Raw genomic sequence first — 24,809 nt, forward strand, 5'->3', positions numbered from 1 at the left:
CTTGTCCCCAATTTTTTTGCTTTGTTGAAATTTGAGAAAAAAAAAATCACTTTTTCAATATTTTTTTACATTTGTACATCTTTGTATATTCTATATAAAAATATTCCAAAAGTAAAAAAAAATTAACAATAAATGTGTAAATACATATTTAAGCACGATAACATGTCAATTTATACATTTTCTTATCTATTTTTTTTCAATTGCTTCATATTTGTTCTTATTTTCACTTTTTATTCTGTCAGTTTTGGTCATCCCAGTTCATGCCATTTCAGCAGCTTCCCTTGCTACCCACTTCATGGCACCCTTGAGCAAGGCATGTGTCGTGGCAACTTAAGTATCGAATAGCAGAAGGAGAATTTGAAAAATGAGGATGCTTATTGCCTTTGTTGGATCATGTTTGTCTTGAGGCAAATGGTCAAGCCATGATGCAATTCATCTCCAGGAACTGATAACTCCAGCGGACACAAACAATTTCCATTTTTTTAACCTACAATTTTGTTTTCATGATACCTTTTTACATGATTTTTATATGCTCTACAATATGATGGCTAAACACATGAAGTTAAACAAAGATGAATTTATTCAGTGTATACATCCAAAAAGGAAAGAGCATCATTTATGTACAATAACCAAAGCAGTTATAAATATCCTTTCAAATACAATACGTCACTTCCAGTCAAAAATAATTCTATCAAACTCTTTATAGCATATTGACCATTGGTGTCAAACTCAAGGCCCGGGGCCCCAGATACGGCCCGCCACATCATTGTATGTGGCCCGTCAAGACAAATTGTGCATCAAATTCATGTTGTTACTAAAACTGCAAATTGTTTTGACTTTTACAAATCATCTTTTTAAAATATTTGAACACTTTTTACTCGTCTAATTTGAAAAAGAGTAAGTTTATTTGGGTTGAGAGTCATAATGGCCCTCCGAAGGAAACTGACGACAATGTGGCCCGCGACAAAAATTTGAGTTTGACACCCCTGCGAGTCACACAATCAAACCACTTTGCAAACTGCATAAAAGTGACATTGAAACTTTTTATGAGCCAAAAAACTGCCTTGTTCGACATGTTCAAGAACGGTACGTATTCATTTCATAAAGCTGCAACAAAGTTCATTGGGAGCATCAAAAAAAAAAAAAACTATTTCTGTCACACTATAAATAGAAAATAAAGAAAATTCAGCCAGACAATTTTGAGAATAATGAGAATAGTTTGCGTAAAAAGAAATACAAATCGATTTTAGGAGAATAAACCCTTATTATTGCGAGGAAACTGTTGCGGTGCAACTTAAGAAACAAACTGCAGTTTGTTACAATTTTTAAGAGACTACATTTTCAGCGAAACTAATAATTTGACTGTAAACAATTGCGTGAAAATAAAGTTGCAATATAATGAGACAAAAATGCATAATTTAGCAATTACACTCATTTTCTAAGATCTCATTTTTCTTAGAAAAATATATTCTTAAATTTTTATGTATGAAAGGGTTTGGTCAAAATTTTGGGATGATTTTTTTTCTGACATTACTATTTTGTTGTTTTAAATAATTTGTTTCTTTTTTGCCACAAGCACTCCGTTCCCTGAACGATAGTGGAACACAAAGGGATACTTTTTCTAAAATATACTCTCTCACAAAAACATACATTTTCATCCTGCCTGACTTTGCTTTCATAGAAGTTTCAAGTACTTTTCACCAGTTCGATAAAGACAGGCGTCATGGATCTAATAGTAGGATTAAAAGAAAAAGTAAATTCAAGTATTCAAGTAACAGGGACAACATGAACTTTTTTTTTTTTTTACGTCCTTCAACATAATACAAGCAATTAAAGTGAGCCTGAGAACCAGCTTTGCTATGGTAAAAGTGTATTGGCATAGATTTCAGTGCGCCTTTCAAGTGGGACTCACCACTCTAACCAGCGGGCGGGGGGTCGAGCCGCCATCATGTGGCCGTCGCCAAGGTACCGTGCACTCGGAAGCGGTAGAGGCACGTGTACTCCATGTGACCCCAGTTGCTGAGGACGCGGAGCTCGACCACGCTGTAGATCACGTTGCTGGGCTGCAAAAGGTGATGTCACCGTCAGGGAACGATTGTCGGAATTGTATTTGCAATTGTGCATTTGTGGACTAAAACTCACGGGCAGCTCAAACGTCTGGGTGGGTTCGCCGTCCTCGTTGTACGTGAACGTTCCCAGGAGCGTTCCTTCGTCCACCTCGTCCTCCAAGCCCTGAGAAAATACAGTTAAAAAAGACAACAACAAAAAAAAGTCACAAGGGGTAAAAATGTTTTCGGATGACTTACATAGACCTCAAAGTCCTTGGGTGCGGAGTCGATTCGGCCGGTGGGGGTACTATGGCGTGGCACGTGATCCAGCGTCACATGGGTTATCCTTATGGGGTGAGACAGGGCGATGACCAGGGTCCCGTGGCCACCGTGAAAGGCCCAACATTTGCCCGGGAGCAGCATTGGCTCGCCCTGAGAAGGGAATATGAAGAAGGTAACAAAAAAAAAACGACAAAGAAGGAGAAAATAATTACCCGAATGACAGTGCGGGGGCTCTCCGTCGGGTACCACAATGGAAATCCAAACAAGCTCAGACAGGCCGAGTGGGTGCGATACGTTTCAGAACAACGGGTGCTGATCACGCTGGCACCTAAACAAGTCATGAGATGGGTGGTCCACAACAGGTGAAGAGGGGGGGGATAAGTAGATGCTAATATTCCAAATACATTCATGTGTGTGGAGAGTCCCACCTTGAGTCTCAAGCGCAAAGTCGGCCATTTTGTTAGCCATGGGCTGCGCGCACGCGGAGATTCCTTTGTCCTCCAGGTTGACGGCGTTGTGCGCCTGTGCGAGAAGCAAGTAAGACGTCAGACAATTTAGCGTTGACTTTTTGTGCCCCCCCCCCAAACCCACCTGGATGCGGTCAGTGAGCCACTTCTCCATGGCCTGCTGAAGCTCTGGCGTGAGCTGTTTTTGACTGGAGATGTCAGGACAAGGCAGCCCAGGTTGTGATTGGGAGGACAGCAAATCCCTGGACAACTGCAATCACAATGTTATTTGTGTTGACCGTTTTTTTCCATTTGTTCTTCAAAACATCCATTACCTCGACAATCTTGGTCTCTAAAGCTTTCATTCTGCCGTTGAGTCTGGAGATGGACTGAACATGTTCCTTATGATCATCTATCCTCTTAATCAGTACGTTGACCTCGTGATCCAGATTCTGCGCACTACTGGACTCCACCCCTTTCACGTGGTCCCATATATTCTGCACGTCCGCCTCAAATTGCGCCCTCATCTGAAATGGGGGGGGGAGCATGACTCAACTGAGGCAAAAGTAGAAGCTTGTGCAAACATTTACCTTATCGAGGAGCTCCTGCTTCTGCTGCAGAGCTTCCTGCAAAAGCAAAGAACAATATATATATATATATGCACTGGCTATTGTTTTTTATTTTTTCCAAACAGATCATCTGCTTGTTACCTGAAGATGCTGGACCTTAGCTTCTATATCAGTAGCCAGTGTGCCAGAGTCCTGCAGAATGGAATGAGAGAAAAATGATCGTTATTAGCTGGAATGACCAGAGCACGCAAACCGATAGAACTTATTGATCGTTGTTATTGAATCCCAGCACGTTGGGTTAGGACAAGGAATTAAAAGCACCCATGCAAAGAAATGGGTTCGAATATTAGAAATCTCCCTCGAGCGCACCGTTGCAGTTGCGTACTGCGCGTTGTCGAGCGGAGAAGGTCTGTTCGATAGAACGGGGGGCTGCGTGACTTTGGCGTGCGGAGATTGGGCCTTGATGAATTCGGCGAGGGTGTAGAAAGGCGTCAACAAGGGAGGAAGGAACCACACAACTGAGAAGAGCGAGAGGAGCAAACAATTCAAATAGAAGAACATGGAGTGTCTTTTAACCATGAAAGGGACGGACGGCGGCGTGTCACTCACAGGCAGCCACAAGAAAGAGGAGGATGAGGGCAATGCAAGTTGTCTTAGTTTGGGCATTTATGAAGTGTCTGTTTGCTGTAGGACAGGAGGAAAGTTCATTTTATGGGTGTTTCTGCATGCATTAAATCAATTCTGGCTTGGGCTATTGTATCTTGATTGTTAGGGTTGACAAATAATCTTGATGGTATGATTATGTTGGAATGTAGACTAGAATGATTAACTTTGTTTCAACCTCTGAAAAGTTGAACCATTCAGTTGTTGAAACTTTCCAAATGGTGTGGAAACATTTTTTGCTTAGTTAGTCATCAAAAATGCTCTACTAGTTTGTGTTTCCACCACCTCGTAAAACAATGAGCTGGGACCCTCCGCACTGATTAACCAGTTGCTGAGATGACCACCAAACATGTCCAATGTCACCCTCGCCCTGCTTGTTCTCAATAAATATGCTCTTGCCAAGAGACCAAAGGCAGATGTTTGAACATCACTGTATGTACAGTGACAAACAGTTTCTCCACTTGCAAGTGCTGCACCGCTCTAACATTGATTCTTAGTCCCAATGCTCGTACGCGAACGTGCTGTTTGGTTACCGTTTGTTGGATAAAGCCATTGAAAGTACACCAGCGTCTGCGACCAAACTTGAGCACCTGTGGACACATTTTAAATTCATGCTAAATAGCTGTGCGAGGCTTTGTGATGCAGTCAAAGCACACTTCTTACCCAAAGTGGTCAGATGGTTTATCTTGGCAGTCAATGTTGATAGTGTCTCTGAAAACACACACACACACACACACCTTTGATGCGACTTGACAATTTAAAGGCAAACATGCCAAACATGTGCACCCACCCTTCACACGACAGAGGGCGCTGTTGATTTGCCGTCTGCATTCGGCAGGGGGAGCCAGGTCGTTACTTTTGTCTTTGCTGGTGCTGGTGCTGGTGCTGGTGCTGGCACTGGACTTGGCGGTGGTGCTCGCTGTTGGAGATTTCAGGTTGACACCCTCAGAGGAGGAATAGCCCGAGCTGTCAATGCAGCTCTTCTCCTGGTCCGGTCGGAGGTAGACGACGGCCTGGCCGCTACCGCGGATCTTCTCTGGAGGAGGCGGTGGGCAACGGGTGGTGGTCTGATTCGTGGTTGACGACGCCGGGATCAGGGGGGCCCGGGGCGTGACCCTGGTGTAGGACACGCTCCCCATGGTCAGGTCCGTCTGGGTGCTCAGGGAAGGCCTGCGACCTTCGAGGAAGACATTTTAAACGTCAATACGGGATCAGTGTCATCGTGCCTTCCTTTTACAGTGGAACCTTAAAGTCACGCCCACCTTTAGTGGAAGGTGACTGGAAGCTGCTGGAACTGGTGGAGGCACGAGACACAGCCTTGCGGGTCCCTGCTTTCTTCTTGAAAACCCTGCGGGGAAAAAGAAAGCACGTTTCAGGAACTATAGACACAGTCGAAACAAATGTCTCAAAATATTTTGCGCCACTGTTTCTCACTTGACGGGGTTCTCTCGATACGAAATGTTAGTCACGCTACTCGAGTCGGACTCGTCATCTGAGTTGTAGTAGCCCGTGGACGCCAGGCGACAGCTCCTGCGAGACATGACTGAGAGAAAGAGAAAGTGGAAGTTTTGGGTAACCCCTTTGTGAGGTAGACGAGTCACCCACTAGCTACAACGTGGGTAACTTACTGATTGGCTGCAAAATCTTGATCATGTAAAGCCTAAAATCAATTTGTGTGCCTTTCACGTAATGGGTCCTTGCTAAGAGGGTACGGAAGTCGCATGTCAAAAATGAGCAGCAGAAGATGTGACGAAAGGAAGTTGCGGTGGCGAACCCGCGCTCAAAAAATTGGCGCAGGAAGTCTGTGTGAAAGACCAACTCCAAAAACACGAGTCAAAATGAGGGCTACAATACAAAACAACAATGACGAGTCACAGTAAAAAGTCAGCTCGCTAAGAGACGCCCAAATGTATAAATAAATATATCACACAATAACTTGTCCAAAATACATTTCAAGAGCACAAAAGAAGGCCAGAGTAGGGGCAGCAGGATATAATTCCCACAAATCCTCTTTCATACTTGAAATGGCATTTGGTGAATAACTCAAGCTAAGCAATTCTTTGTTTATGATCCAGCACCTCAGCTTTTCTTGGAAGAATATAATTTTATTCTGGTAAATGAAAATCTAAAATGCCCATTTAATTAGAAATATCTCGAAAATACTCATCTTGATTTTAATAATGTGATTTTAATCTTTTAAATGCCCCTTTCCCTTATAATAAATATACTACTACTGTTCAGAAAAATATACAAAATATATTAAAAAATACAGGATTTTCTTGTGTACACCTAACGTTTTTCTCAAAAAAAATAATTTACTAAAAATACGCAAAATTCTCGAAAATATTCTAGTTCTGTGAAGGCTGGGGACTTCGCACTTATATTCATAATATTAGGACTTTAATATTGAAAACACATTTTTTTAACTCCAAAAGTCTCCGCTGATAAATACAACTTTTCCCTCAACTTTTGATACACCTGTCTTTAAATGACCAGCCTGTTGACATCTGCCTTGTCACCGAAAACGTAAGATTTTAACAATGATTTAATGCACATAATATTTTAAAACGTATTATTTAATGCACGTTATTAAAACGACCTGTCCCTAAGCAGTATAATAAAACACTTAAAACAGCGACGACCTGACCGAATGACTCTTGATCAAACTCGCTCCGTTACCAGCAAGCAAAACGCAGACAGGACAAACATGTGCATTTTCGGCCATTTAAGTTATAAAATAAAATAAAATAATAATTTAATGTACGCGTGTGTTTTGCCTCACCAGCGGTTTGGTCTTGTCCAAATTTCAAATAAGAATTTTGACAACACTCGAGTTACGATAAGGCAAAGACAGATAGCAATTTCCGGTGATTGGCACCAAAATAAAACGAGCAAAACTTCAGAATTATTTTCCCCGGACAGTAACGTTAAAAGAACATATTATTACCAAACAACTCTACAGTTAAATGATGTTTACACAACGTCATCATTTAATACAATCAAACAAGGCCATTTAACGTGCTCAGTGTCATAAACGTGTGACATCATTTCCGGTGCACGACAGACAGGAGGGGAACTTGACGCATTCTGTCCGCGTGTATAACAACACAAACAGTTCTACTATTCGCCACACGGAGTCGCAATTGACCCATCGGTCACCTTGTACTTGCAACTTGTGAAGCATTGAGGAGGCAAAAAGAAGAAACTGTTCAATCTTTAAACATAGTATTTTGATGCAACCTTTAATGTTTACATACTACTTTAGTTCTATATCCTAAGCAAACAATCTGACCAGCCCAGAATAAACCCAAGGTGTCTTATCAACATCAGGCAGGGGATGGTGTGACGGCCCTAAATTCCTCCTTTTCAAAAGATCCAAAATGTGGCTGCTATGTCCATACTTGCAAAACGTTGCAAGATGATTGACAACATAGAGCCCGACCCCCGCAACCCAATGTCACGTGTATACACACACACACACTCCCGTCTTTACGCTCGTATGAAGCCATTGTGTTATGTCTTGTTATCATGATGCAGGAGTTTCCTCTGTCTGGCCCGAGCCAGAAGGCAACGCAACTTCATCATTGGCTTCTCAACAATGAGAAGGCCCAACAGGCTCATCACTCCCATGTGTGTGTGTTTTGTGTAGTTCAACTTCTCTTTTTGCTCATATGCAGACAACACCCGAGCAAACATGCGACCTCTCCCACTCTGCTTATCTGTCGGGCGACTGGCCTAGACACAACCGCCGTCCGTGCACAAATACACACGCATGCCGACAGTCCCGATTCTGACCTATCAGTTGGAATGTAATCAAAATATGTGTCATACAGACCAAAGGAGGGGAAAGGAGATCAAGTTGAAAAGGGGCAAACAACGGCTATATCTTAGCTCTCAAACATCCACAATATTGATGAGTAGCAATCAGCTAGATTTCTTCAAAAACATGTTGACCAACCAGTAAATTTCAGTACGTTGCGGCAAAGCACTCAAATGTCAGCCATCTAACATGCTGGCTTTGTCCCATTTGTTCTTCTAGGTCACATTGACTAAATATTTCATAGTGTACATCTGGTAAGAATCTTAAATTTAGATGTGACCTGTGATGGCATCCATGCATGGCCAATTATCACCTGAGATTTTAGTGTGCGAATTATGCGAATGATCCCATTTTTTGGATACATTTTAAGAAGAATATCAGTCTGGTATGAAGGAGTAAATGTTCACCAGATAACAAATATTACACTGTTGCTGAGACTCAGGGCTTTCCCCTAATAAAGAATACTCCCAGTCAATTGTTGATAGGGTTGCTATGGCAGCAGATGCACTCCACCGCCCCTCCCCCACGTAGAAAGTGCAGTCACTGAGCAGAAAACAAAGAAGCCGAAGAGGGGCATTTCCAGCCTTGAGTCTTTTTTTGGTCCCTATGTGGAAGATGACTATGACCTTTTTTTAAGTTGTGGAAAGTGCATCAACAGGATCCCATTATGATGGCTCCCAAAAATGGGTGGAGGGAATGTGACATCTGTCATTATTTACTCAATTTAATTTTAATAAGAGTTAAATGAAACGATGCCCCTGATTTGACTAATATTTGTCCATGAACAAAGAGATTTTACCTATGAAAATCAATGTATTTATCATTTATTCATTTTGTTTCTACTGTCCATAGCGACCCAACGCTTTTACCGTATGCTTGAACTGTTAATCCATCTTTCAATCAAGAAGGATAAATCACGTCATGGTCTGTTGTTTTGTCGACTGACACAATCTGGGTCGCGGCCAGAGTTCAATTGAGTGACAGCAACAGCGTGACCTGCGTCTTAATCTGTTGAGCCCCTGGTGGTCAATCCTAAACTCTTTGGTGACCAGTGTGACAGCAGCAACGGCGGCGGCGACGGCGGATTTAATCCCATCGAGACCGTGAGCTCACCGCGCTGATGTCATGGCAGTGAGTCACTTGAATCGCCCGAGGCGAGGGAGGGAGGGAGGGAGTCTTATGGTAAGAGACGTGCGCTGGGTCACAAGCTTGACAAAGGTTGCTTGAGTGTTATCCATCTTCAAAACAGCACTCTGTAAAAATAGACAATAACATCTTTGAAATGCTGCTTGTTACAGGGAGTGGCTCTCAAATGATTGACATCAATGGTGATATATTAGTGAACCAGCCAGGACATCTCTCATGGAATGGTATCAGTATAGAATATATTTTCTTTTCTTCCAGAATTATCACCAGTATATGTACAAAAAAATAATTTTAACAAGCTATTAAACAAACAAAGTAAGCCACTAAACAAGCAATGAAACATCAACTGACTCATTCAATCGAACTAACTCGTCAAATTAAGCAAGAAACTATTCAAGTAAGCATTTGCTCAAATATCCTAACAAACGGACTCACTAACTGGGTGACCCATTAATAAACAGACAAATCTATTGAACTAACAGCAACCCAGCCCAAGACACCCAGCAATGAAATCCAGACATTGTAAATGACACAGTTTCTGCATGAGGATCTGAAACGCCTGCTACAAACTCTCCGCCGCACCTCGTCAATAATTAACAAAAGTCTCCCGCGCTGTCTCGCCAAAGGGGGAATTCTTTGCCGATGACATCACAGGCACGAGAAGCAATCCGAATTTCAGCCAGTCGGCTACAAAGAGTCCATACAAGGAGAGCTCCCACTTTTTTTTTTTTTTTCTCAAGTCAGCTTCCTCCGATTGTGCTGCGATGAGTCGGCTGCTAGATGAGAGCCCATCGTCTCGCCTTCATTCCAGCGTTGCTATCAACGCAACCATTACTAACCCACTTTTTGAGTTTATGTAATCATGGAGCAAAGACTCAGTAACAACCCAGGCTAAACTTCCCCCAGCATGCAACGTTTGTCTCTCTGTCAAGATAAAGCTAAGTGTGAGAAATAGGACCGTGGTTTTGCCCCTTGTCTGACCATGAGCGTCATAATCCAACTTTCCTGTTCAAGAGTACGGGAGAGCAGCTGTGTTTGTAGTGATGGACACACCCACATCACATCAATGCAACATGAACTTCAAAAGGAGTCATTCATCATCTTGTGTACTACAGTAAAGGCTATTGAACTGTACAAAAGTGCAGGTCCTGCACAGTCTGTGTGCATCGAGCCCCGTTTTTACTGTACTTGACATTTACAGGCCGCCAAATGAATGAAAACAATAGTGAAATCGATCAAACTTTTTCAAAAATGGAATTAAAACCAGAGTGCTTGGAAAAAAAAAATCTAATAACAAATATAAAACATTTTAAATTCAAAGTAAATTTAAAATGAAAAGTAACTTACTCCTAAAGTATTATACAACTTGACGCTTTCACCTGCAGATGCCACGCATTCGAAGTGATGATGTTTCTCCGTGAGCTCATGTCTGGAGCTCCGACCACACGTCCCGTCTGCAAATACAATGACAAAAAAATTATGGAGGAATGCTAGACGTGTAACAAATACACCAAAGACAGTTTGATTCCAAAAATATATATTCAGATATGATTTGTTTTTGTTTGCTTCAAAATGGCAAAAAAACAACAACTGTTGTTTTAAGTAACAATTCATACAAAAATGGCGTTGGTGCTCAAAATTTCCCGGCAAAATAAAAGCCAAGGAAGCAAGTGGTGTGCCGCTATACCCCAAAAATATAAGACTTCATATTGTCTGTGCCTATTTGTCCATGGTAGTCAGCTGCCTGTGTTTTGATTTTCACTTGTTACGCTACACACTGAAGTGAACAAAACCTTTTGCCACATGACACACAGACTGTTGAGTTATGTATTGGGAAACATCCGACGCTCACTTGAAATTCAAAAAAAATATCATGCAATTCATATTTAAGAAATATTAATATTCCTCCCGGATGAAATAATACATTTAAACTGTCTAGGTTGACATATATTTATATCTCATCAAGTTTCAATGACATAAATAGTTGGGTCACATACAATGGATTTTTTTATGCCAAATAGAAGTTTTTTTTCAAGATTTGTTGGATTATGTTTATTCTTGTGCTGAGTGAGCATGGAAAAATCTAAGTAGAGGTTGAGGATTAGTTATAAATGAAGGATTACCAGACGGGAACGTAATATAGACGTGTCAATATTCAGGTGGTGGACAGACAAAAAAAAAAAAACATTCAGGGCCGAGTAGATTATCCAAATAGGGATTGCATAATCTCAGTATAAATGAATGAGTGTTATGTTGAACAGACAGCACAATTAGTCACCCACGTTGATAGCTACAAATGACTCACACGCAGACAAAGTAACCTCAGATGACATTACCAATCTTAACGTAGCTCTCCTACCACTTTTAAACACACTGTGTATCTAATTCATCGTAAAAATAATGTATCATGTTGAATAGAAAAATCTGTCGAAACTGTGATAAAGCGGGGGATTACTGTATATGGACAAGCTACAGTGGCTAATAGCAGAGTGCAAATAAATCTGCTGCTCTGTTGAAGATCAGGATTGCTATTGATATGAATGATCGGATTTACGGGATTAAAACACACCTGCGTGGCGGGAGAGTCAAGCGCTGGTTTGCGTATATCTGGGATTTTGAAGATTCCAATCGATCACTTATTTCGTGATTCCGATCTATGTCAGTTTGTTATTGTTTATCGACACATCTGGACAGAGTGCGGGAAGATCAGGTTTGTTTCTATCATTTTGAAAGGAAGTGCTCTCATGTCAACAGGAAGCTGTGAGAACGCTGGATGTGACAGCTAAGGGAGGGATGGAAGTCAATACGACATTAGATAACACACACACACACAGACACACACATGCTCGCGCTATAAATGAATGGATGAGTTGGTCATGGGTGTTTTTCTTTCCCCTCCTGACGTATTTTGACATCCTTGTATAGACTTTTCCTGAACCGCAACTGAGCATATAGACACAAAAAAAGGAGCAAAAACTTCCCCGGATGGACAGCTCACGCAAATGTATTTCCTCCGAGCGAGTGTGTGTGTGTGTGTGTGATCTCTATTTGCATTGGCTTGACGTGACTGTGAGTGAATGTTTGAGTGTGTTGATCATTCGCACCAATGTGAATGGGAGGACCTTGTCTTTTTTAGCCAGCCCGGTGGTAAATGTTGGAGCGAAACAAAGTTTTCTGTACACCCAGAGGGGCTTTTTCAACATCAGAACCGGAGGTAGCTAAATATTTGAACTGGCTCTGGTTCTTAGTCATTAATTTCAGGAAATCGAGAAAGAGAAAGGTTCAAAGTTTGGGTACCGTCCCTTGGTCCCTCCTTTGCAGCAGAGAACATCTTTTATTTGTCAAGACATCAAAAGTACAAAGCCAACAACTAACAATTTGACATTTGGACTAACTACTTCCCTGATTGTTACTTTTGTCAAAAAGACATTTCGATTTGAATTTCTCGTGGGCCCAAGATCAATTCTGTATACCTCCTTGGCAGATCTTTACAGAACTCACCGATTCACTATTAAGACGGGGGACTCTTACCTAATTTATCGTAATACGTATTCACTATTTCCACCATAGCTAGATAGATAAATAATAATTATAGATAAATAAATAAACCTATGAGTTCACTTTTGTATGAATCTCACAAATGGTCACACTTGCACTCATATTTATGTCCCACATTTGCTAACTCATTGTGACCTTTGTATATTTAGCTGCGTGTGCCCCTTCCGTTGCAGATGATGCTGGGAAAAAAATCACAATGTGTCGTGATTCAGATCTTCCTCTCCTACCTCTGCCCACTGCATCTTCTTCCTGCTTCCCTTTTCTCTCCATATAACTCCGATTATCTGCTCTTTCACTTTGCTCTTATGATTTGACACTAGCTCACATACAGCAATCGATACAAGGTCACTTTTGTGATGTAAATTATAATTTTGCTCCTTTTTTTTTGAGCTTGTACATTTTTTTTGATCATCAAATGATTTATTTTAGTTCATTTTCGTGTCTCGACTGTCAGTAACATCATCAACCATCTTTGAGGGTCCAAATCCAAATCAAACATCTTCCACCACCACCTTCAAATATGTACCTGTGCTTGTTCGTGTTAAACCGCTGAGCAAAATTTCTCAATGTAGTGCGGAAAGAGCGGCGTAGGTGTGTTAAGTCCATGACCCGAGTTTGAACTCTCCTGAGACCTGCAGCGCCTCTGTGCAGACGAGACGACGGTAAGGCGAGGCCGAAAGACACGCGCTGGAATTGCTAATTAGATCAAGCTTTCGGACGGGAAGTTAATTAACACTTTCTCTGGTTGAAAGATAGCATGAGAAGATGGGGATGGGGGATGAGAAGATATGAAAATATATGAAAATATATGAGAGAGAGAGAGAGAGAGAGAGAGAGAGAGAGAGAGAGAGAGAGAGAGAGAGAGAGAGAGAGAGAGAGAGAGAGAGAGAGAGAGAGAGAGAGAGAGAGAGAGAGAGAGAGAGCACGGGAAGACGGGTGAAAGCAGTTGATCAAATAAGAGGGAAAATGAGTGGCGTGCCCGACGTGGTCTTCAAAGGGCTGATAAGCAAACCCAATATGAGTCTCTTCAACTAAATGGGACTTGTCTGAGATCTCTCATGATTTGACAACTGACTGTCTAGACCTACTTAAAGTTCACTGGCTCAGTCACACGTGAATACATTTTGTCTCCAGTCTCGTGAAAACCACTTTTAGCGCGTTATGGCATCTGACACCGATTGGTTTTGCCTTGAGCCGCATAAAGTGGCAATAGTCTTTGTGTTACTGTTTGGTGAATTTGTGGGTTTGTCATGAATATAAATAAATAAATAAATAAATAAATAAATAAAAATCAAGTCCAAAGTCCATGGCGTGAAAAGGCACAAATAAAGAATGCCATCTTTGTTAAAAGTACCGTATTTTCCACATTATAAGGCGCACCGGATTATGAGGCGCACCTTCAATAAATGGGCCATTTTAAAACTTTGTCCACATATAAAGCGCACCGGATTATAAAGCACACCTTCAATGAATGGCCCATTTTGAAACTTTGTCCATACATATCCATATATTTGGACACACTTGCTGTAGTGGCTCAGCATATATCAGTCCATATATATGAGGTGCACCGGATTATAAAGCGCATTGTCAGCTTTTGAGAAAATTGGAGGTTTTTAGGTGCGCCTTATAGTGCGGAAAATACGGTAGCCCTTTTGGAGTCCTTTTGACATTTCCAGGGGCCCTTTTAGGAAAATACATTTTATGCCAGTTGCTACTTAATTTGTAGGAATATCCAACTACAGTGCATCCTGCTGAGAGTGCGTGCAAACCTGAAATGTGCTAAAGTTGCTAACTGCATGTGCACACTGGTTAGCGTTTACTTCACCTGATACAGATTTGTGTGTGTTTGTGTCATCCAGGAATAGCCGCACAGGGAGGCCTGCTTCCTCCATTCCGGACTAGCGGGGCGGAAGAATCCACCATGAACCTTGATCTTTGCCGTGACCCCGAGACGAGACAGTGGGCTTCCTGGAAAACAGTCTCGGCCTCTTTGGGAAAATTAAGAATTGGTCGTTTCAGTCGGTTCACCAACAATATTTTGGTTTGTTGTTTTCTCACAAAGCACACACGAGTAGAAATATGTAAAATGTATAGATAAAAAAAAAAAAACTAATTTCCAATGAATCACAGACACTTTTCCGAATAAATTAAATATTTTGATACCTTAAATGACAAATTCATCCCGATTCAGAAATGGTCTTTTATGTTCGCCATGCTCTTTAAAAAATGCTCTTTTGTTGGATAAGTAGCACTGTTTTTCTTGCAACATTGGGTTATATCATTCTCAAACAAATACTATTTGCGTCACAACTACATTTTAAATATAAAAAAAAGAAGATTTTCTTTCCTCACAATAGTGCCTTCCTCGCACTACTGAAAATAAGGGTTGATAATAAGTCATCACATCTTTAGAATTCTGTCTTTTCAATAAATTCCCATTAACTCATTCATACTATTTATATTTGAAGTTCGGTTGACAGTCTATTTTTAAAGGTGTATCACTTTTGTGTTATATAAGTATGAGGACTCTGACAAGAGCTCTTCCCTTAATAAGACCCTTGAGGAAACTAAGTCATGTAAAGGTAGAAATGAGAAAATACACCAATACACAAATAGTGCTTTTCAAAATAAAGAACATTTCTGAATACATTCACAAACGTGTATGAAGCTTCAACTATTTGATTTTATTTTGAAAAAAAATAATTGCTCCATTTCCTTGCCGCGATTGTCAGCGTGAACTTGAGCAGTCGAGTTAAAAGACGCTCGGAGCATTTCCAGACTCAGTCAGCGAGGAGACGCGCGCGCGCGCTGCAGCGAGAAAGACGTGACCGTGACGTTGAAGCGGAGCAAACACATCTGCGCCGTTATTACACACAAACACGGAAGCTTGTGGAGGCTGCTTGTGGATCAACTGCTGTGGAAAACCAGGAGGAATAGACCGCAACCTTCCCCAAAGCTTTTCAGCACGGGCGCGCGCAACTTTTACGCGCGGATAGTTGGCCACGCTGGACTTGATTCACACTTGCGCCTTTTTTGACAGCAGCTTCAAATAGCAAACACTCTTTTTTGTGCCCTTTAACGAGGAAGGTGTGCGTATCGACGCATTTGGATTTTTTGGAGACTCCTCATCAACCCTCAACCGTGGACAAGCTTCCACGCACCTGCCCGACCATGGACAGAGTCATACGTCTAGCCTGAGTGTGAGTCATTATTCTTCCAGTGCGCGGCTCACAGGTGACATTTGGGATCCTTCACGTCAAAAGAAAAGGGGGAGATCCTCGGCAGTGAGAGTGCTCAATGCCCAGCCGGTCGTTGGCGAGGGCTCCTCTGGCTGGGCGGCAACATGAGGTCGTGGCTTCCGCTGCTACTCCTGGCCGCGCTCTCGGCGGCGCTCCTGAAGCTCGGCAGCGCTGAGGTAAGAGCAATCAAGGCAAAAGTGCTCAATCCGTACTTAAGGAGAATTACAGACTCCATCCATTTTCTGTACCGGCCCTGGGTGTGAGTGTGAATGATTTTTCGTCTCTGTGTGCCCTGCGATTGGCTGGCAACAAGTTCAGGGTGTCCCCGGCCTACTACTTGATGACTGCTGGGATAGGCTCCAGCACGCCTGCGACCCCCGTGGAGACAAAGGGCTACAGAAAGTGGATGGATGGATGGATGGATGGATGGATGGATGGGATCTATGAGCCGTGGTTTGTCTGGTTCCTCATCTAGGACCCCTTTGCCATGGGTGACCCTGCCAGGGCCATAAACACAACTTGACTTCTACGATCATTAGGGTTAGAGACACAAACTCCTCCACCACGATAAGGTGACGGCTGGCGGGGGGGTCAATCAAAATTTCAACCAATTTAATTCTCCGATTTTTTTACGCGTCATCCGAGTTGTTGAAGAAATGTTGAAGAAAGTAACACGCCTACTTTCAGAAAAAGGAAGGAGAAAGTTGCCCGTGTTCAAATGTAAGAAGTGAAAAAGTCAGCAGAAACATAAAGGCTAGATGAAAAATGAAGTCCTTTTTTTTTTTTTTTTTTTTTTTCAACCATTATATGTTCTGTGCGGCCTCACAAATCTTAACACGGTGTTCGAACGAGTATTGCGTTTGTGGACAATGAATTTAGCAGCAAAATCTACCTTTTGATTCTTTCTGTCATTTTCCCCATCTACTGTCGACTAAAAGTGACATCACAGTTCCTCAGGGCCCAGGTAACAAGTCACATGACCAAACTCAGGAAACAAGTGATCTGTTTGATAGGAGCCCTATCTGAGCACTGAACAATTGTGATGTCATTTTCAGTGGACAGCAAAAAAATGGCCGCCCGTTGAGAGGATCAAGCAATTCATCCCTCCATCCACGCATCCAATTTGAGCTAAAAGCATGCATTTGAATTCTTCCAGCACACCAAATGCACTTTTGAACAGGTTTCCCCTCTGACTATTGTCCACTCAGGTTGAGCTTGGGCGATTGGGGGCCGCTGATCCATTTTACATAAGAACAGCAACTAATCTGCCAGGGATTTCACTGACTTTGTGCGTGTGTGCGCACATGCATGCATGTCCAGCTGCGCGCGTGTTGCTAGAGATATGTTCTTGTGGATGTGTTGCGTGTCAGAAAAAGCGCAAAGGCTATTTGATTTTTAAGCCCATTTTTTGTGCAAGGACATTGGGGAATAAAGCTGCAGCTGTTGCATGGCAACCATAGGATGTTATTGAACTTCAAATGTTGCGTTTTGTGTTGAATACAGAGCAGCAAGTCAATTGCAAAAGATCTATATTAAAATGTGTACTCCTGGTAAATGTTTTTTTTTTGGTTTTGAGGTCATTTCCATTTGTTGGTCATTCAAATTTGCAATTTTTTTTTTCATTGGCACCTAGGGCAGTTTGATATTCTGCCTAGCAACAATACAATTCTGTCTCAGCTTGATAATTGATTTTTGTTTTAAGTTGCAATATTTTGATTCACGTAGTATGTCATTCCTGGCAGGAGACGTATCGGAACTTAAAACAAAACAAAGATCATTTGCATCAGCTTGACAAACAAAAGCATGGAATTCAACATTTGTTTTTGTTTTTTGAAAGAAAACTTTGCTGTTATATTAAAAAGTGCAGGTTTGACCAACAGTAATAACTGAATAAATACCAATTAAGGCACAAGCACACTTAACTGCTCAGTATGTCATGGAAACAAAAGTTTTCGCACATTTGAAATGAGCGATTATCCCATCCAATTAAATCAACAATATTCATGACGGAAATGTGTGCAAGTTAGTGTGTGTGTGTGTGTGTGTGTTTGCATGTAAGCGCCGCCAACTGGCCCCGTAATTACATTCCATTACACCTCACCTTTCTCCACAAACATTCCATAAGATCTCTGTGCCTTCCAGGCTTCCTGTAGTGTGAGGCCCACTGCACAGTGTGTGTGTGTGTGTGTGTGTGTGTGTGTGTGTGTGTGTGTGTGTGTGTTGCGAGTAGACAACACTGTATAAATGCCGTAATAGTCAAAACACCACAGAGGAAAGACAATATTTGAAGTGTAGCTCGCAAATGAGTAACTTTGCCCGGGCATCCAAACTAGCAAGTGTATTATTAGTTATCATTGCTGCCACTATTTTATTTGTGCCTGTTTAGGCATGGTGTGGCTGTGCTATTTCAATCTTATGTTTGGGAGAGGATTGTTTGGACAAATTAGGCGGAAAGCAAAATGTTATGTGCGCCTTCCTCCATGTGTGTGTGTGTGTGTGTGTGTGTGTGTGTGTGTGTGTGTGTGTGTGTGTGTTTGCTTAACTAGGTCAGCCAGGGGCTTGTGAAAGTCATCCAGGTGTCCTCGGCTGCTGCTTACCCTGCGGCAGACGGAGACAAGATGAGAAGGTCAAAACTAGCTGGAGCAGAAATGTCAGAGAGGATGCAATCATTTCAGTAGCTGTTTAACACGATCAAAAAAAAAAAGGAGGAGAACTGAGCGATAACGAGATTATCGTCAATCGCTGCTTTTTTATTATTTTTTTTACGGCTTTGTCGAGTTACGTTGATCCACCCCAGTTGGATGAGTTTAGTTCCCCTCAGGGCACCTGATTAGGTCCTAAATGACAAGAATCGGTTTTAGAAAATGAATGGACGAATGTACGGATGGTATCGACGTGTAACAATGGAGGCTTGTGTCCGCTAATGTGAAAGAGTCGGAGACGGGGCGGCCAGTCGGACCCACAACAACTTCCTTCCAGTGTGGTGGTATTAAAGGTCTTTGAGAGGCACAATGTGGACTTTTGTTTTGTGCCGTCGCATCTTAAAACACGGGAAGAAGCTTGCGAGATCAGACCACTGGCAATGCTTGATTCTGATTGGTTGATCCCGCTTTCCATCCTTCCTAAAAGCCCGCTAAGCCGCGCCGAATACCGCTCTTATCACATTTCCACAAAAACCTGACAAACAAGCGACTTATCAATTCTGAATTGAAGAATTCCTCCTGGCAGCTGTGTAAACAATTTTCTGCTCGCGTGTACGCAGCAGGCCGGGTTACGTGATGACAGGAGGCTTTTCATCAAATAGTGCTCGTCAATTTCGTGAACCCGGTTAGTCGGGAATAAATGCCTCCTTTAAGTTCAATCTCCTTTTAGCAATCAGGAATGCAAACGTGAAGTAACGTTTAGAAAAAAAATAAAAAATTGATTATTTTATCTTAGCTCATTCAGACTATTGCTGAGACACGGGTCACCAAAGAGTTAACTGATGAACCCAACTCTGTTGCTAGCCAAAACAACAGCACTGACTGTCAAGAATCCCTCAAATTAATTCAACTTGAGATTTACTGCTTACAGTTCTCAAACCTTTTGCACCAAGTAGCAGGCTTAAAAAAATATATCAAAATCAATTCTTAAAATACAGTTGAGCAGAAGTAATCATCCCAAAAATGACGTGACTCACATTTAAGCTGAGTTTGAATGTAAATAAACAAATGTCATTTGTTCGGAACCGATCGTTTGTCCGTTGGCGAGTAACAAACATAAGAAATGAGAAGAAAGTAACAGTCTGCGCACTGTTTCCTATTTCGGAGGAAGTGAAAGTGGAGCACTCGTTGACATGGTAACACCAAGAATGTATACACACGCTAAAATCCCGAGTGCATCGTCGTAAGGGGCCGATTGTAAAACAAGTTAACATGCTTTGTTTTGTCTGCGTGCAGGGTGATCCGCTACCTGAGTCGCTGATCGACCTGGTGAGGAACTCTCCCGTCTCCTCGCTGGACGAACTGAAGCTACTGCTGCAGCGAGAGGCAGACGCAATAGGTAATCCAGATGCAACAACTGAGATGCAAGAATTCAAACATCACCAGAGTATGAGGGAGAGGGGGGGGGGGGGGGGGGCTGTGCTACGTCAGTCATTTATCCCAAAAGTGCCACTATCAAAAAATGAGGTCTACTTTTCTGAAAAAAGGGAAGGAGGGAGGCAAGTTTGCTCACTTTTGTCACGTCAGATTGTGAATACCGACGAGCCTCCAAATTTAACGCAATTAAGCAAATGAAATGAAAAGACGACCAAAAAAAGGAAATTAGTAGAAGAGGAAAACAACAAACGTCCCAAGATAACCCTGATGCATACCCGGGGAAGCCGAGGGGCAAATTATGAAATGGCGATACGTGTGTGAGCGCACATCTGTTACAGCTCACGTCTCTCCTGAAACAAATTGTGGTAGAAAACAGTCAAAGTGTGAAAATGGAAGGAAGGAACTTTGTTTTGGAGTCAACAATAAAGTCTGCTAGCCAGTGCGCTGTTTATGTGTAACCATTTTTTTTCCCCTTTCTCCGCCCCAGAAGACGAAGATGATAACAGCGTTCTGATGAACCAATCGCACGGCCGACACGTCAGAAGCATCGGTAGGGCTCGTCTGGTCCAATTCTACCGCGACGCGTTCTAGTTTCTCATCTTGACCCAAGGAATGTTCCTCCAAACCATAGTGGAAGCTGAGATAGCCCAGCAGGCAGCATGCAGAGTTCGGACCGAGGTGATGGAGGTGACCAGGTCTATGCTGGACCGCCGTAACGCTAACTTCATGCCGTGGCCGCCCTGTGTGGAGGTGCAGAGATGTTCGGGCTGCTGCAACACCAGGTTGCTGCAGTGCGTTCCTACGGTTACTTCCAGCAGATACCTGCAGGTAAAAGCTTCTCGCACTTTTCACTTCGGGGGCCGTCGTCATATTCGTTTAATGGACGGGGATCGCAAACGGTTGCAATCGACGCACCAAATTGGCCGCGTCTCATTTTTCTTCAGATGATACAAACAAGACAGGGCATGCTAACAGATGCCGCGGGAACATTTTGTTACCTCCAGGCCGGGAGTTTTATCTGACGCTGTCATATTAGGAACGATTGTAGACAAGCGCAATCGGGTAAAGATCGTAACAATTAGTTCAGTCGTGTGTGTGTGTGGTTCACCAATAAAGAAATTCGCATCTGCCAGCGTGCAAAATAATGTCGATTTCCAAACATCCCTGAAAAATCCATTCTGGCAGGAATCCACCACATTTCCCAAGAGTTGTTCGCTTGTCTGGAAATGTCTTCATGTGACTTACACAACACATTCTCACGAGTGTATTTTCTACGTGCAGGTTATAAAGATCCAGTACATCAACAGGAAGCCCCACTACGAAAAAGCCATCATCTCGGTGGAGGACCACCTGGCGTGCAGGTGCCAGCCTTCCTCGCCCAACCCGCCGCCGCTTACCCCGCCGTCCCAGCCTCAAGCGCCTCTCCCGCGGGCGGCCCACCCCGCTCCGCCCAAGTCCCAAGGCTCCAAAGCCGACTTGCACCGCAACGACGACCTGAAGCGCAACCAGCGGCTCTACACCAGCGAGGAGCAGGAGACGGCGCCGAGGCAGTGGCCGCAGGGGGGATACACGCAACTGGTGCACTGGACACAGCCCAGGCTGCACCAGCCGGTCAACAGCTGGCCGTCGGACGCGTGGGCCGGGCAGGGTCGGATGGGAAACCCACCGCAGGTTGGCCAGGGGAGCGGACACGAGGGCAGTCGCGAAGAAGGCGGCGAATTGCATCGGCAGCGGTTCCGATCCCAGAACTATGGACATTCCGATCATCGGAATCTTAGGACGCAATATCGACTGAACGCCCCCCAGTCGGACGGCGCTCCGTCCCTCGGCTTGACCCCGTCGTCCCAATCGGAGACAAGCCCTGCCCCAATTTTGCCCGTTTCCATCGACCGCAAAGACTCTGTGACCACCGGCCTGCCCGACACGGAGGCGACGCCGACGTACCCGGGGACGCAAGTTGAACAACCAATAGGGAGTGGGAGGACGGACAATGACTCAGCCAATCGGGGCGAGGCTAAGGACTTGACACTGACCAATGGCGGAGGTCAGCTAACGGAAGAGGAGAGGAGGAAGAAGGTTCTGGAGGTAGTTCAGGGGGAGCTAGACCGACCCGCACATCTTCATCCTCAACATCCTCAGCAAAGACCAAAACCAGGTAAAGACTACATCAAGTCTTTTGTCGAGCTACGACGAGCCATATAGGTGGAACACGGCTCGCAGTACGCTAGCTAGCGATAATTAGCTTTTGCAAAGGTTTTGACGTTAAGGCTGCTGCACACAATGCATGATGGGTAACGAGGAACTTCCCCCACCCTCAGAAAACACAACTCAACAACTGCTGTTTTGGTTTTTGTGATTTCTTCGTACAAGCTCCAAGGTTATCGTCAGGTAACCTTGGGGGTAGTTATCTTTGTGTTGCGGCTAACTAACAGCAACCGGGGCAAAACATTTGCAGTACAATCTAGACCAAAGTGAGAACCTAAAATTTGTAACGATTTTTTTTTTTTTACGTGTCCCCCGTAGCGCTCGCCACGCCGGCCTCGCCCTCCAGCCGCCAGGCTGCTTTCAGGCCGGCCTCTCCTCGTCGTAGAAGGAAAGGCCGCAAGCGTATCAGCAAGGCGGCCATGAGAGACATGATCATGTAGAGCTGAGATGCAGGTGAGCTCAGCAATCTATGAACTTCTTGGTCTTTTCTGATTTTTCAGTTTGGTCAAATAATGTTCGCAAGGTAATTTTGCCTGAGCCCCGAGAAATTGGGATGTGCACGTGGCAAAATGGACGCCACCTGAGATGACAAAGATGAAAACGCAGGACATTTCTGCAAAAATTACGTTTTGTTTTTGTGACTTTTATAAACTTCAAATGAGTAAAACTTTCCATTCATTTTCATTTTTTAATTTAATTTCAGAAACAAATATATTTCATTCAGTTATTTTATCATTAAAGACTTTTCTCTTTTGCTTCAAGGGATTTGTTGAAGTAATACCAAAGGCTGCGGGGCCCCGAAAACCAGTTTCAGACAGTGGGTGGACACACTGGACGCTACCAACGAGGGACTGGGACAAACACTGGACGTTGAGGACAGATGTGGGTGGCCATAAAAGCAAAAGTGAACTAACTCCTTGATGGCAGAGGAACTGTCACACCAAAACACTGGATAGACTGATCTTAAGGAATGCTTGACTGGACAGAGAGGACTGGTTTCTCCTACTTCTCAGACCCCCCCCCTCACGTTGTACTACTGCCACCTGAACATGGATCTCCAAAATCCTACACGGACCAATATGATCAAAGTAGTCTTAAAGACATTGCTTTGAAGACAAACGCTGTGAGACAGTTACTAGCCCAACACCGCATATGTATAAATGCTTTTTTTTTTTTAAGTTCTTAATTTATTCAGAAACAAAATGGAGAACATGAAAGTTCTCAAGTGTAATTAATAATATTATTGTTACTTTTATTGTTATTGCTGTTTCAAGTCAAAGGAACTGATGGTTGTACACACTGTAACTGTAATGAATGTTATTTTTCATAGAAAATAAAAAAAAAACCTCATCAGATGATTAGTCAAGTAACATACTGGGGGGGGGGGGGGGGGGATAAGAAATGTCCGATCGCCACGGAAACAGGCCAGCGGACATGTCAACAGAGGAATATCATCATATGGTGAAAAAGCGACGAGGGAGGCGGCGGAGGAGTATCTAAGTATGCGAGTGTGTGTGCGTCTGTGTGACATGAGAAATGAGGAAGAGGAGGGTGAAGGTATGTGATGAAGCATCAAGTACAAGCTAATTGGCCTTAGAATACGCAATGTTCACTTGAAGCCGTCAGAGCAAGAGTCACTCAAACTGCTCGCTCAGCAGATTGTCTCGCAGGAATCGCGACTCAGCACGTACTTTCCCAAACGCACATGCGCGCACACACACACAACACACCAGACAACCTCACTTAGTCATTTCTTACCCACATATCATCTAAGGGTTAAAACTAGGGTCAAGGTTTCAAACTAAGGTTAGGGTTTCAAACTAGGGATTAAAACTAGTTTCAGGGTTTTAAACTAGGGTTAGGGTTTCAATGCAGGGTTAGGGTTTCAAACTAGGGTCAAGGTTTCAAACTAAGGTTAGGGATTCAAACTAGGGTTAGTGTTTCAAACTAGGGTTTGGGTTTAAAACTAGGATTAGGGTTTCAAACTTGGGTTAGTGTTTCAAACTAGGGTTTGGGTTTAAAACTAGGATTAGGGTTTCAAACTAGGGTTAGGGTTTCGAACTAGGGTCAGGGTTAGGTTTGATTTCTAGGGTTGATGGCCTACCTAACCAAAGGTTTCCATTGGATTCTATAGAAAATGCATGATGGAAGTTTGGGGTCATGATATAAAAACTATAATTTCTTGAAATGTATAAAAGGTAAGTTCAAAATTGAAATGTGAATATGTCAAAAACACGTTTTTGGAGGAATACCTGGAATATGAAAAAATATATATTTTTATTATAAAGATACTTAAAAAAATAAATTAAAAAAACCCTCACCGGGTTATTTTTGACCTACTTATCAGCTAAAAAAAATTTCAATTCAATGAATGCTTTTTAATTAATCACTGCAGGTCTAATTGAAATGGTGGCACAATAATAAGAAACCATATTTCCTACAGAATTACAACGTAGCTTTATGTAAAAGGGAGTTGGACACTACTGCACAACATAAATAATTCCAGTATGTTGACCCAGCACTGACAATAAGCGTGAAAGAGGAAGCATGAGAAGGGGAAGATGATTGAAATGTGACCCTGGATTTTTTTTTTCCTAAGTAAATATCCCGTCGGTACATTATGTTCCTAAGCAAGTCGGATAAGGAGAAGCATTTAATGCTCGATTATAGAAACAAATATAAATCTAATAAATCTAGCAAATATTACATTTGAATGTAGTATAGGGAAAGGGTTATAAAAAAACGATAAGAATG

The 24,809-nt window shown here is 42.8% G+C and overlaps 2 protein-coding genes across 4 annotated transcripts; one reads left to right on the top strand and one right to left on the bottom strand.

The window, feature by feature from the left end:
• Nucleotides 1-571: 571 nt before the first annotated feature.
• On the bottom strand, nucleotides 572-7,000 carry LOC147057204 (uncharacterized). Of its 3 annotated transcripts, XM_085913137.1 has the most exons (18): nucleotides 5,637-6,777; nucleotides 5,443-5,551; nucleotides 5,271-5,356; nucleotides 4,799-5,185; nucleotides 4,672-4,719; nucleotides 4,542-4,598; nucleotides 3,955-4,029; nucleotides 3,715-3,863; nucleotides 3,487-3,537; nucleotides 3,367-3,402; nucleotides 3,112-3,303; nucleotides 2,922-3,047; nucleotides 2,759-2,852; nucleotides 2,543-2,658; nucleotides 2,307-2,480; nucleotides 2,143-2,232; nucleotides 1,913-2,063; nucleotides 572-1,729 (listed from the first exon to the last, which is right to left on the bottom strand). In XM_085913137.1, exons 1-17 carry the CDS (start codon nucleotides 5,659-5,661, stop codon nucleotides 1,947-1,949), a joined length of 1,932 nt encoding a protein of 643 aa, XP_085769263.1. In that variant the 5' UTR covers nucleotides 5,662-6,777; the 3' UTR covers nucleotides 572-1,729; nucleotides 1,913-1,946. The 3 variants fall into 3 exon arrangements, with proteins under 3 accessions (XP_085769263.1, XP_085769264.1, XP_085769262.1); XM_085913138.1 differs by lacking the exon at nucleotides 5,637-6,777 and adding an exon at nucleotides 6,791-7,000 and having other exon boundaries at nucleotides 572-2,063; XM_085913136.1 differs by having other exon boundaries at nucleotides 572-2,063.
• Nucleotides 7,001-15,327: 8,327 nt separating this feature from the next.
• pdgfba (platelet derived growth factor subunit Ba) lies at nucleotides 15,328-23,395 on the top strand. Its single transcript, XM_085913090.1, has 7 exons — nucleotides 15,328-15,947; nucleotides 19,710-19,812; nucleotides 20,338-20,400; nucleotides 20,482-20,678; nucleotides 21,132-22,005; nucleotides 22,374-22,508; nucleotides 22,818-23,395. Exons 1-6 carry the CDS (start codon nucleotides 15,876-15,878, stop codon nucleotides 22,493-22,495), a joined length of 1,431 nt encoding a protein of 476 aa, XP_085769216.1. The 5' UTR covers nucleotides 15,328-15,875; the 3' UTR covers nucleotides 22,496-22,508; nucleotides 22,818-23,395.
• The last annotated feature ends 1,414 nt before the right edge of the window (nucleotides 23,396-24,809 follow it).

This window comes from Syngnathus leptorhynchus, chromosome 5 (assembly GCF_054491065.1).
Source record: "Syngnathus leptorhynchus isolate UIUO chromosome 5, UIUO_Slep, whole genome shotgun sequence".
Taxonomy (NCBI): domain Eukaryota; kingdom Metazoa; phylum Chordata; class Actinopteri; order Syngnathiformes; family Syngnathidae; genus Syngnathus; species Syngnathus leptorhynchus.

Coding starts and splice junctions, on each gene's coding strand:
- pdgfba (XM_085913090.1), top strand. CDS start 15,876: ATGAGGTCGTGGCTTCCGCTGCTACTCCTGGCCGCGCTCTCGGCGGCG. Junction 20,401..20,481: donor CCGACACGTCAGAAGCATCG/GTAGGGCTCGTC, acceptor TCCAAACCATAG/TGGAAGCTGAGATAGCCCAG. Junction 22,006..22,373: donor TCAGCAAAGACCAAAACCAG/GTAAAGACTACA, acceptor TGTCCCCCGTAG/CGCTCGCCACGCCGGCCTCG.
- LOC147057204 (XM_085913137.1), bottom strand. CDS start 5,661: ATGATCAAGATTTTGCAGCCAATCA. Junction 4,030..4,541: donor ATGGCTTTATCCAACAAACG/GTAACCAAACAG, acceptor CCTGTCCTACAG/CAAACAGACACTTCATAAAT. Junction 2,233..2,306: donor CCAAGGACTTTGAGGTCTAT/GTAAGTCATCCG, acceptor GTATTTTCTCAG/GGCTTGGAGGACGAGGTGGA.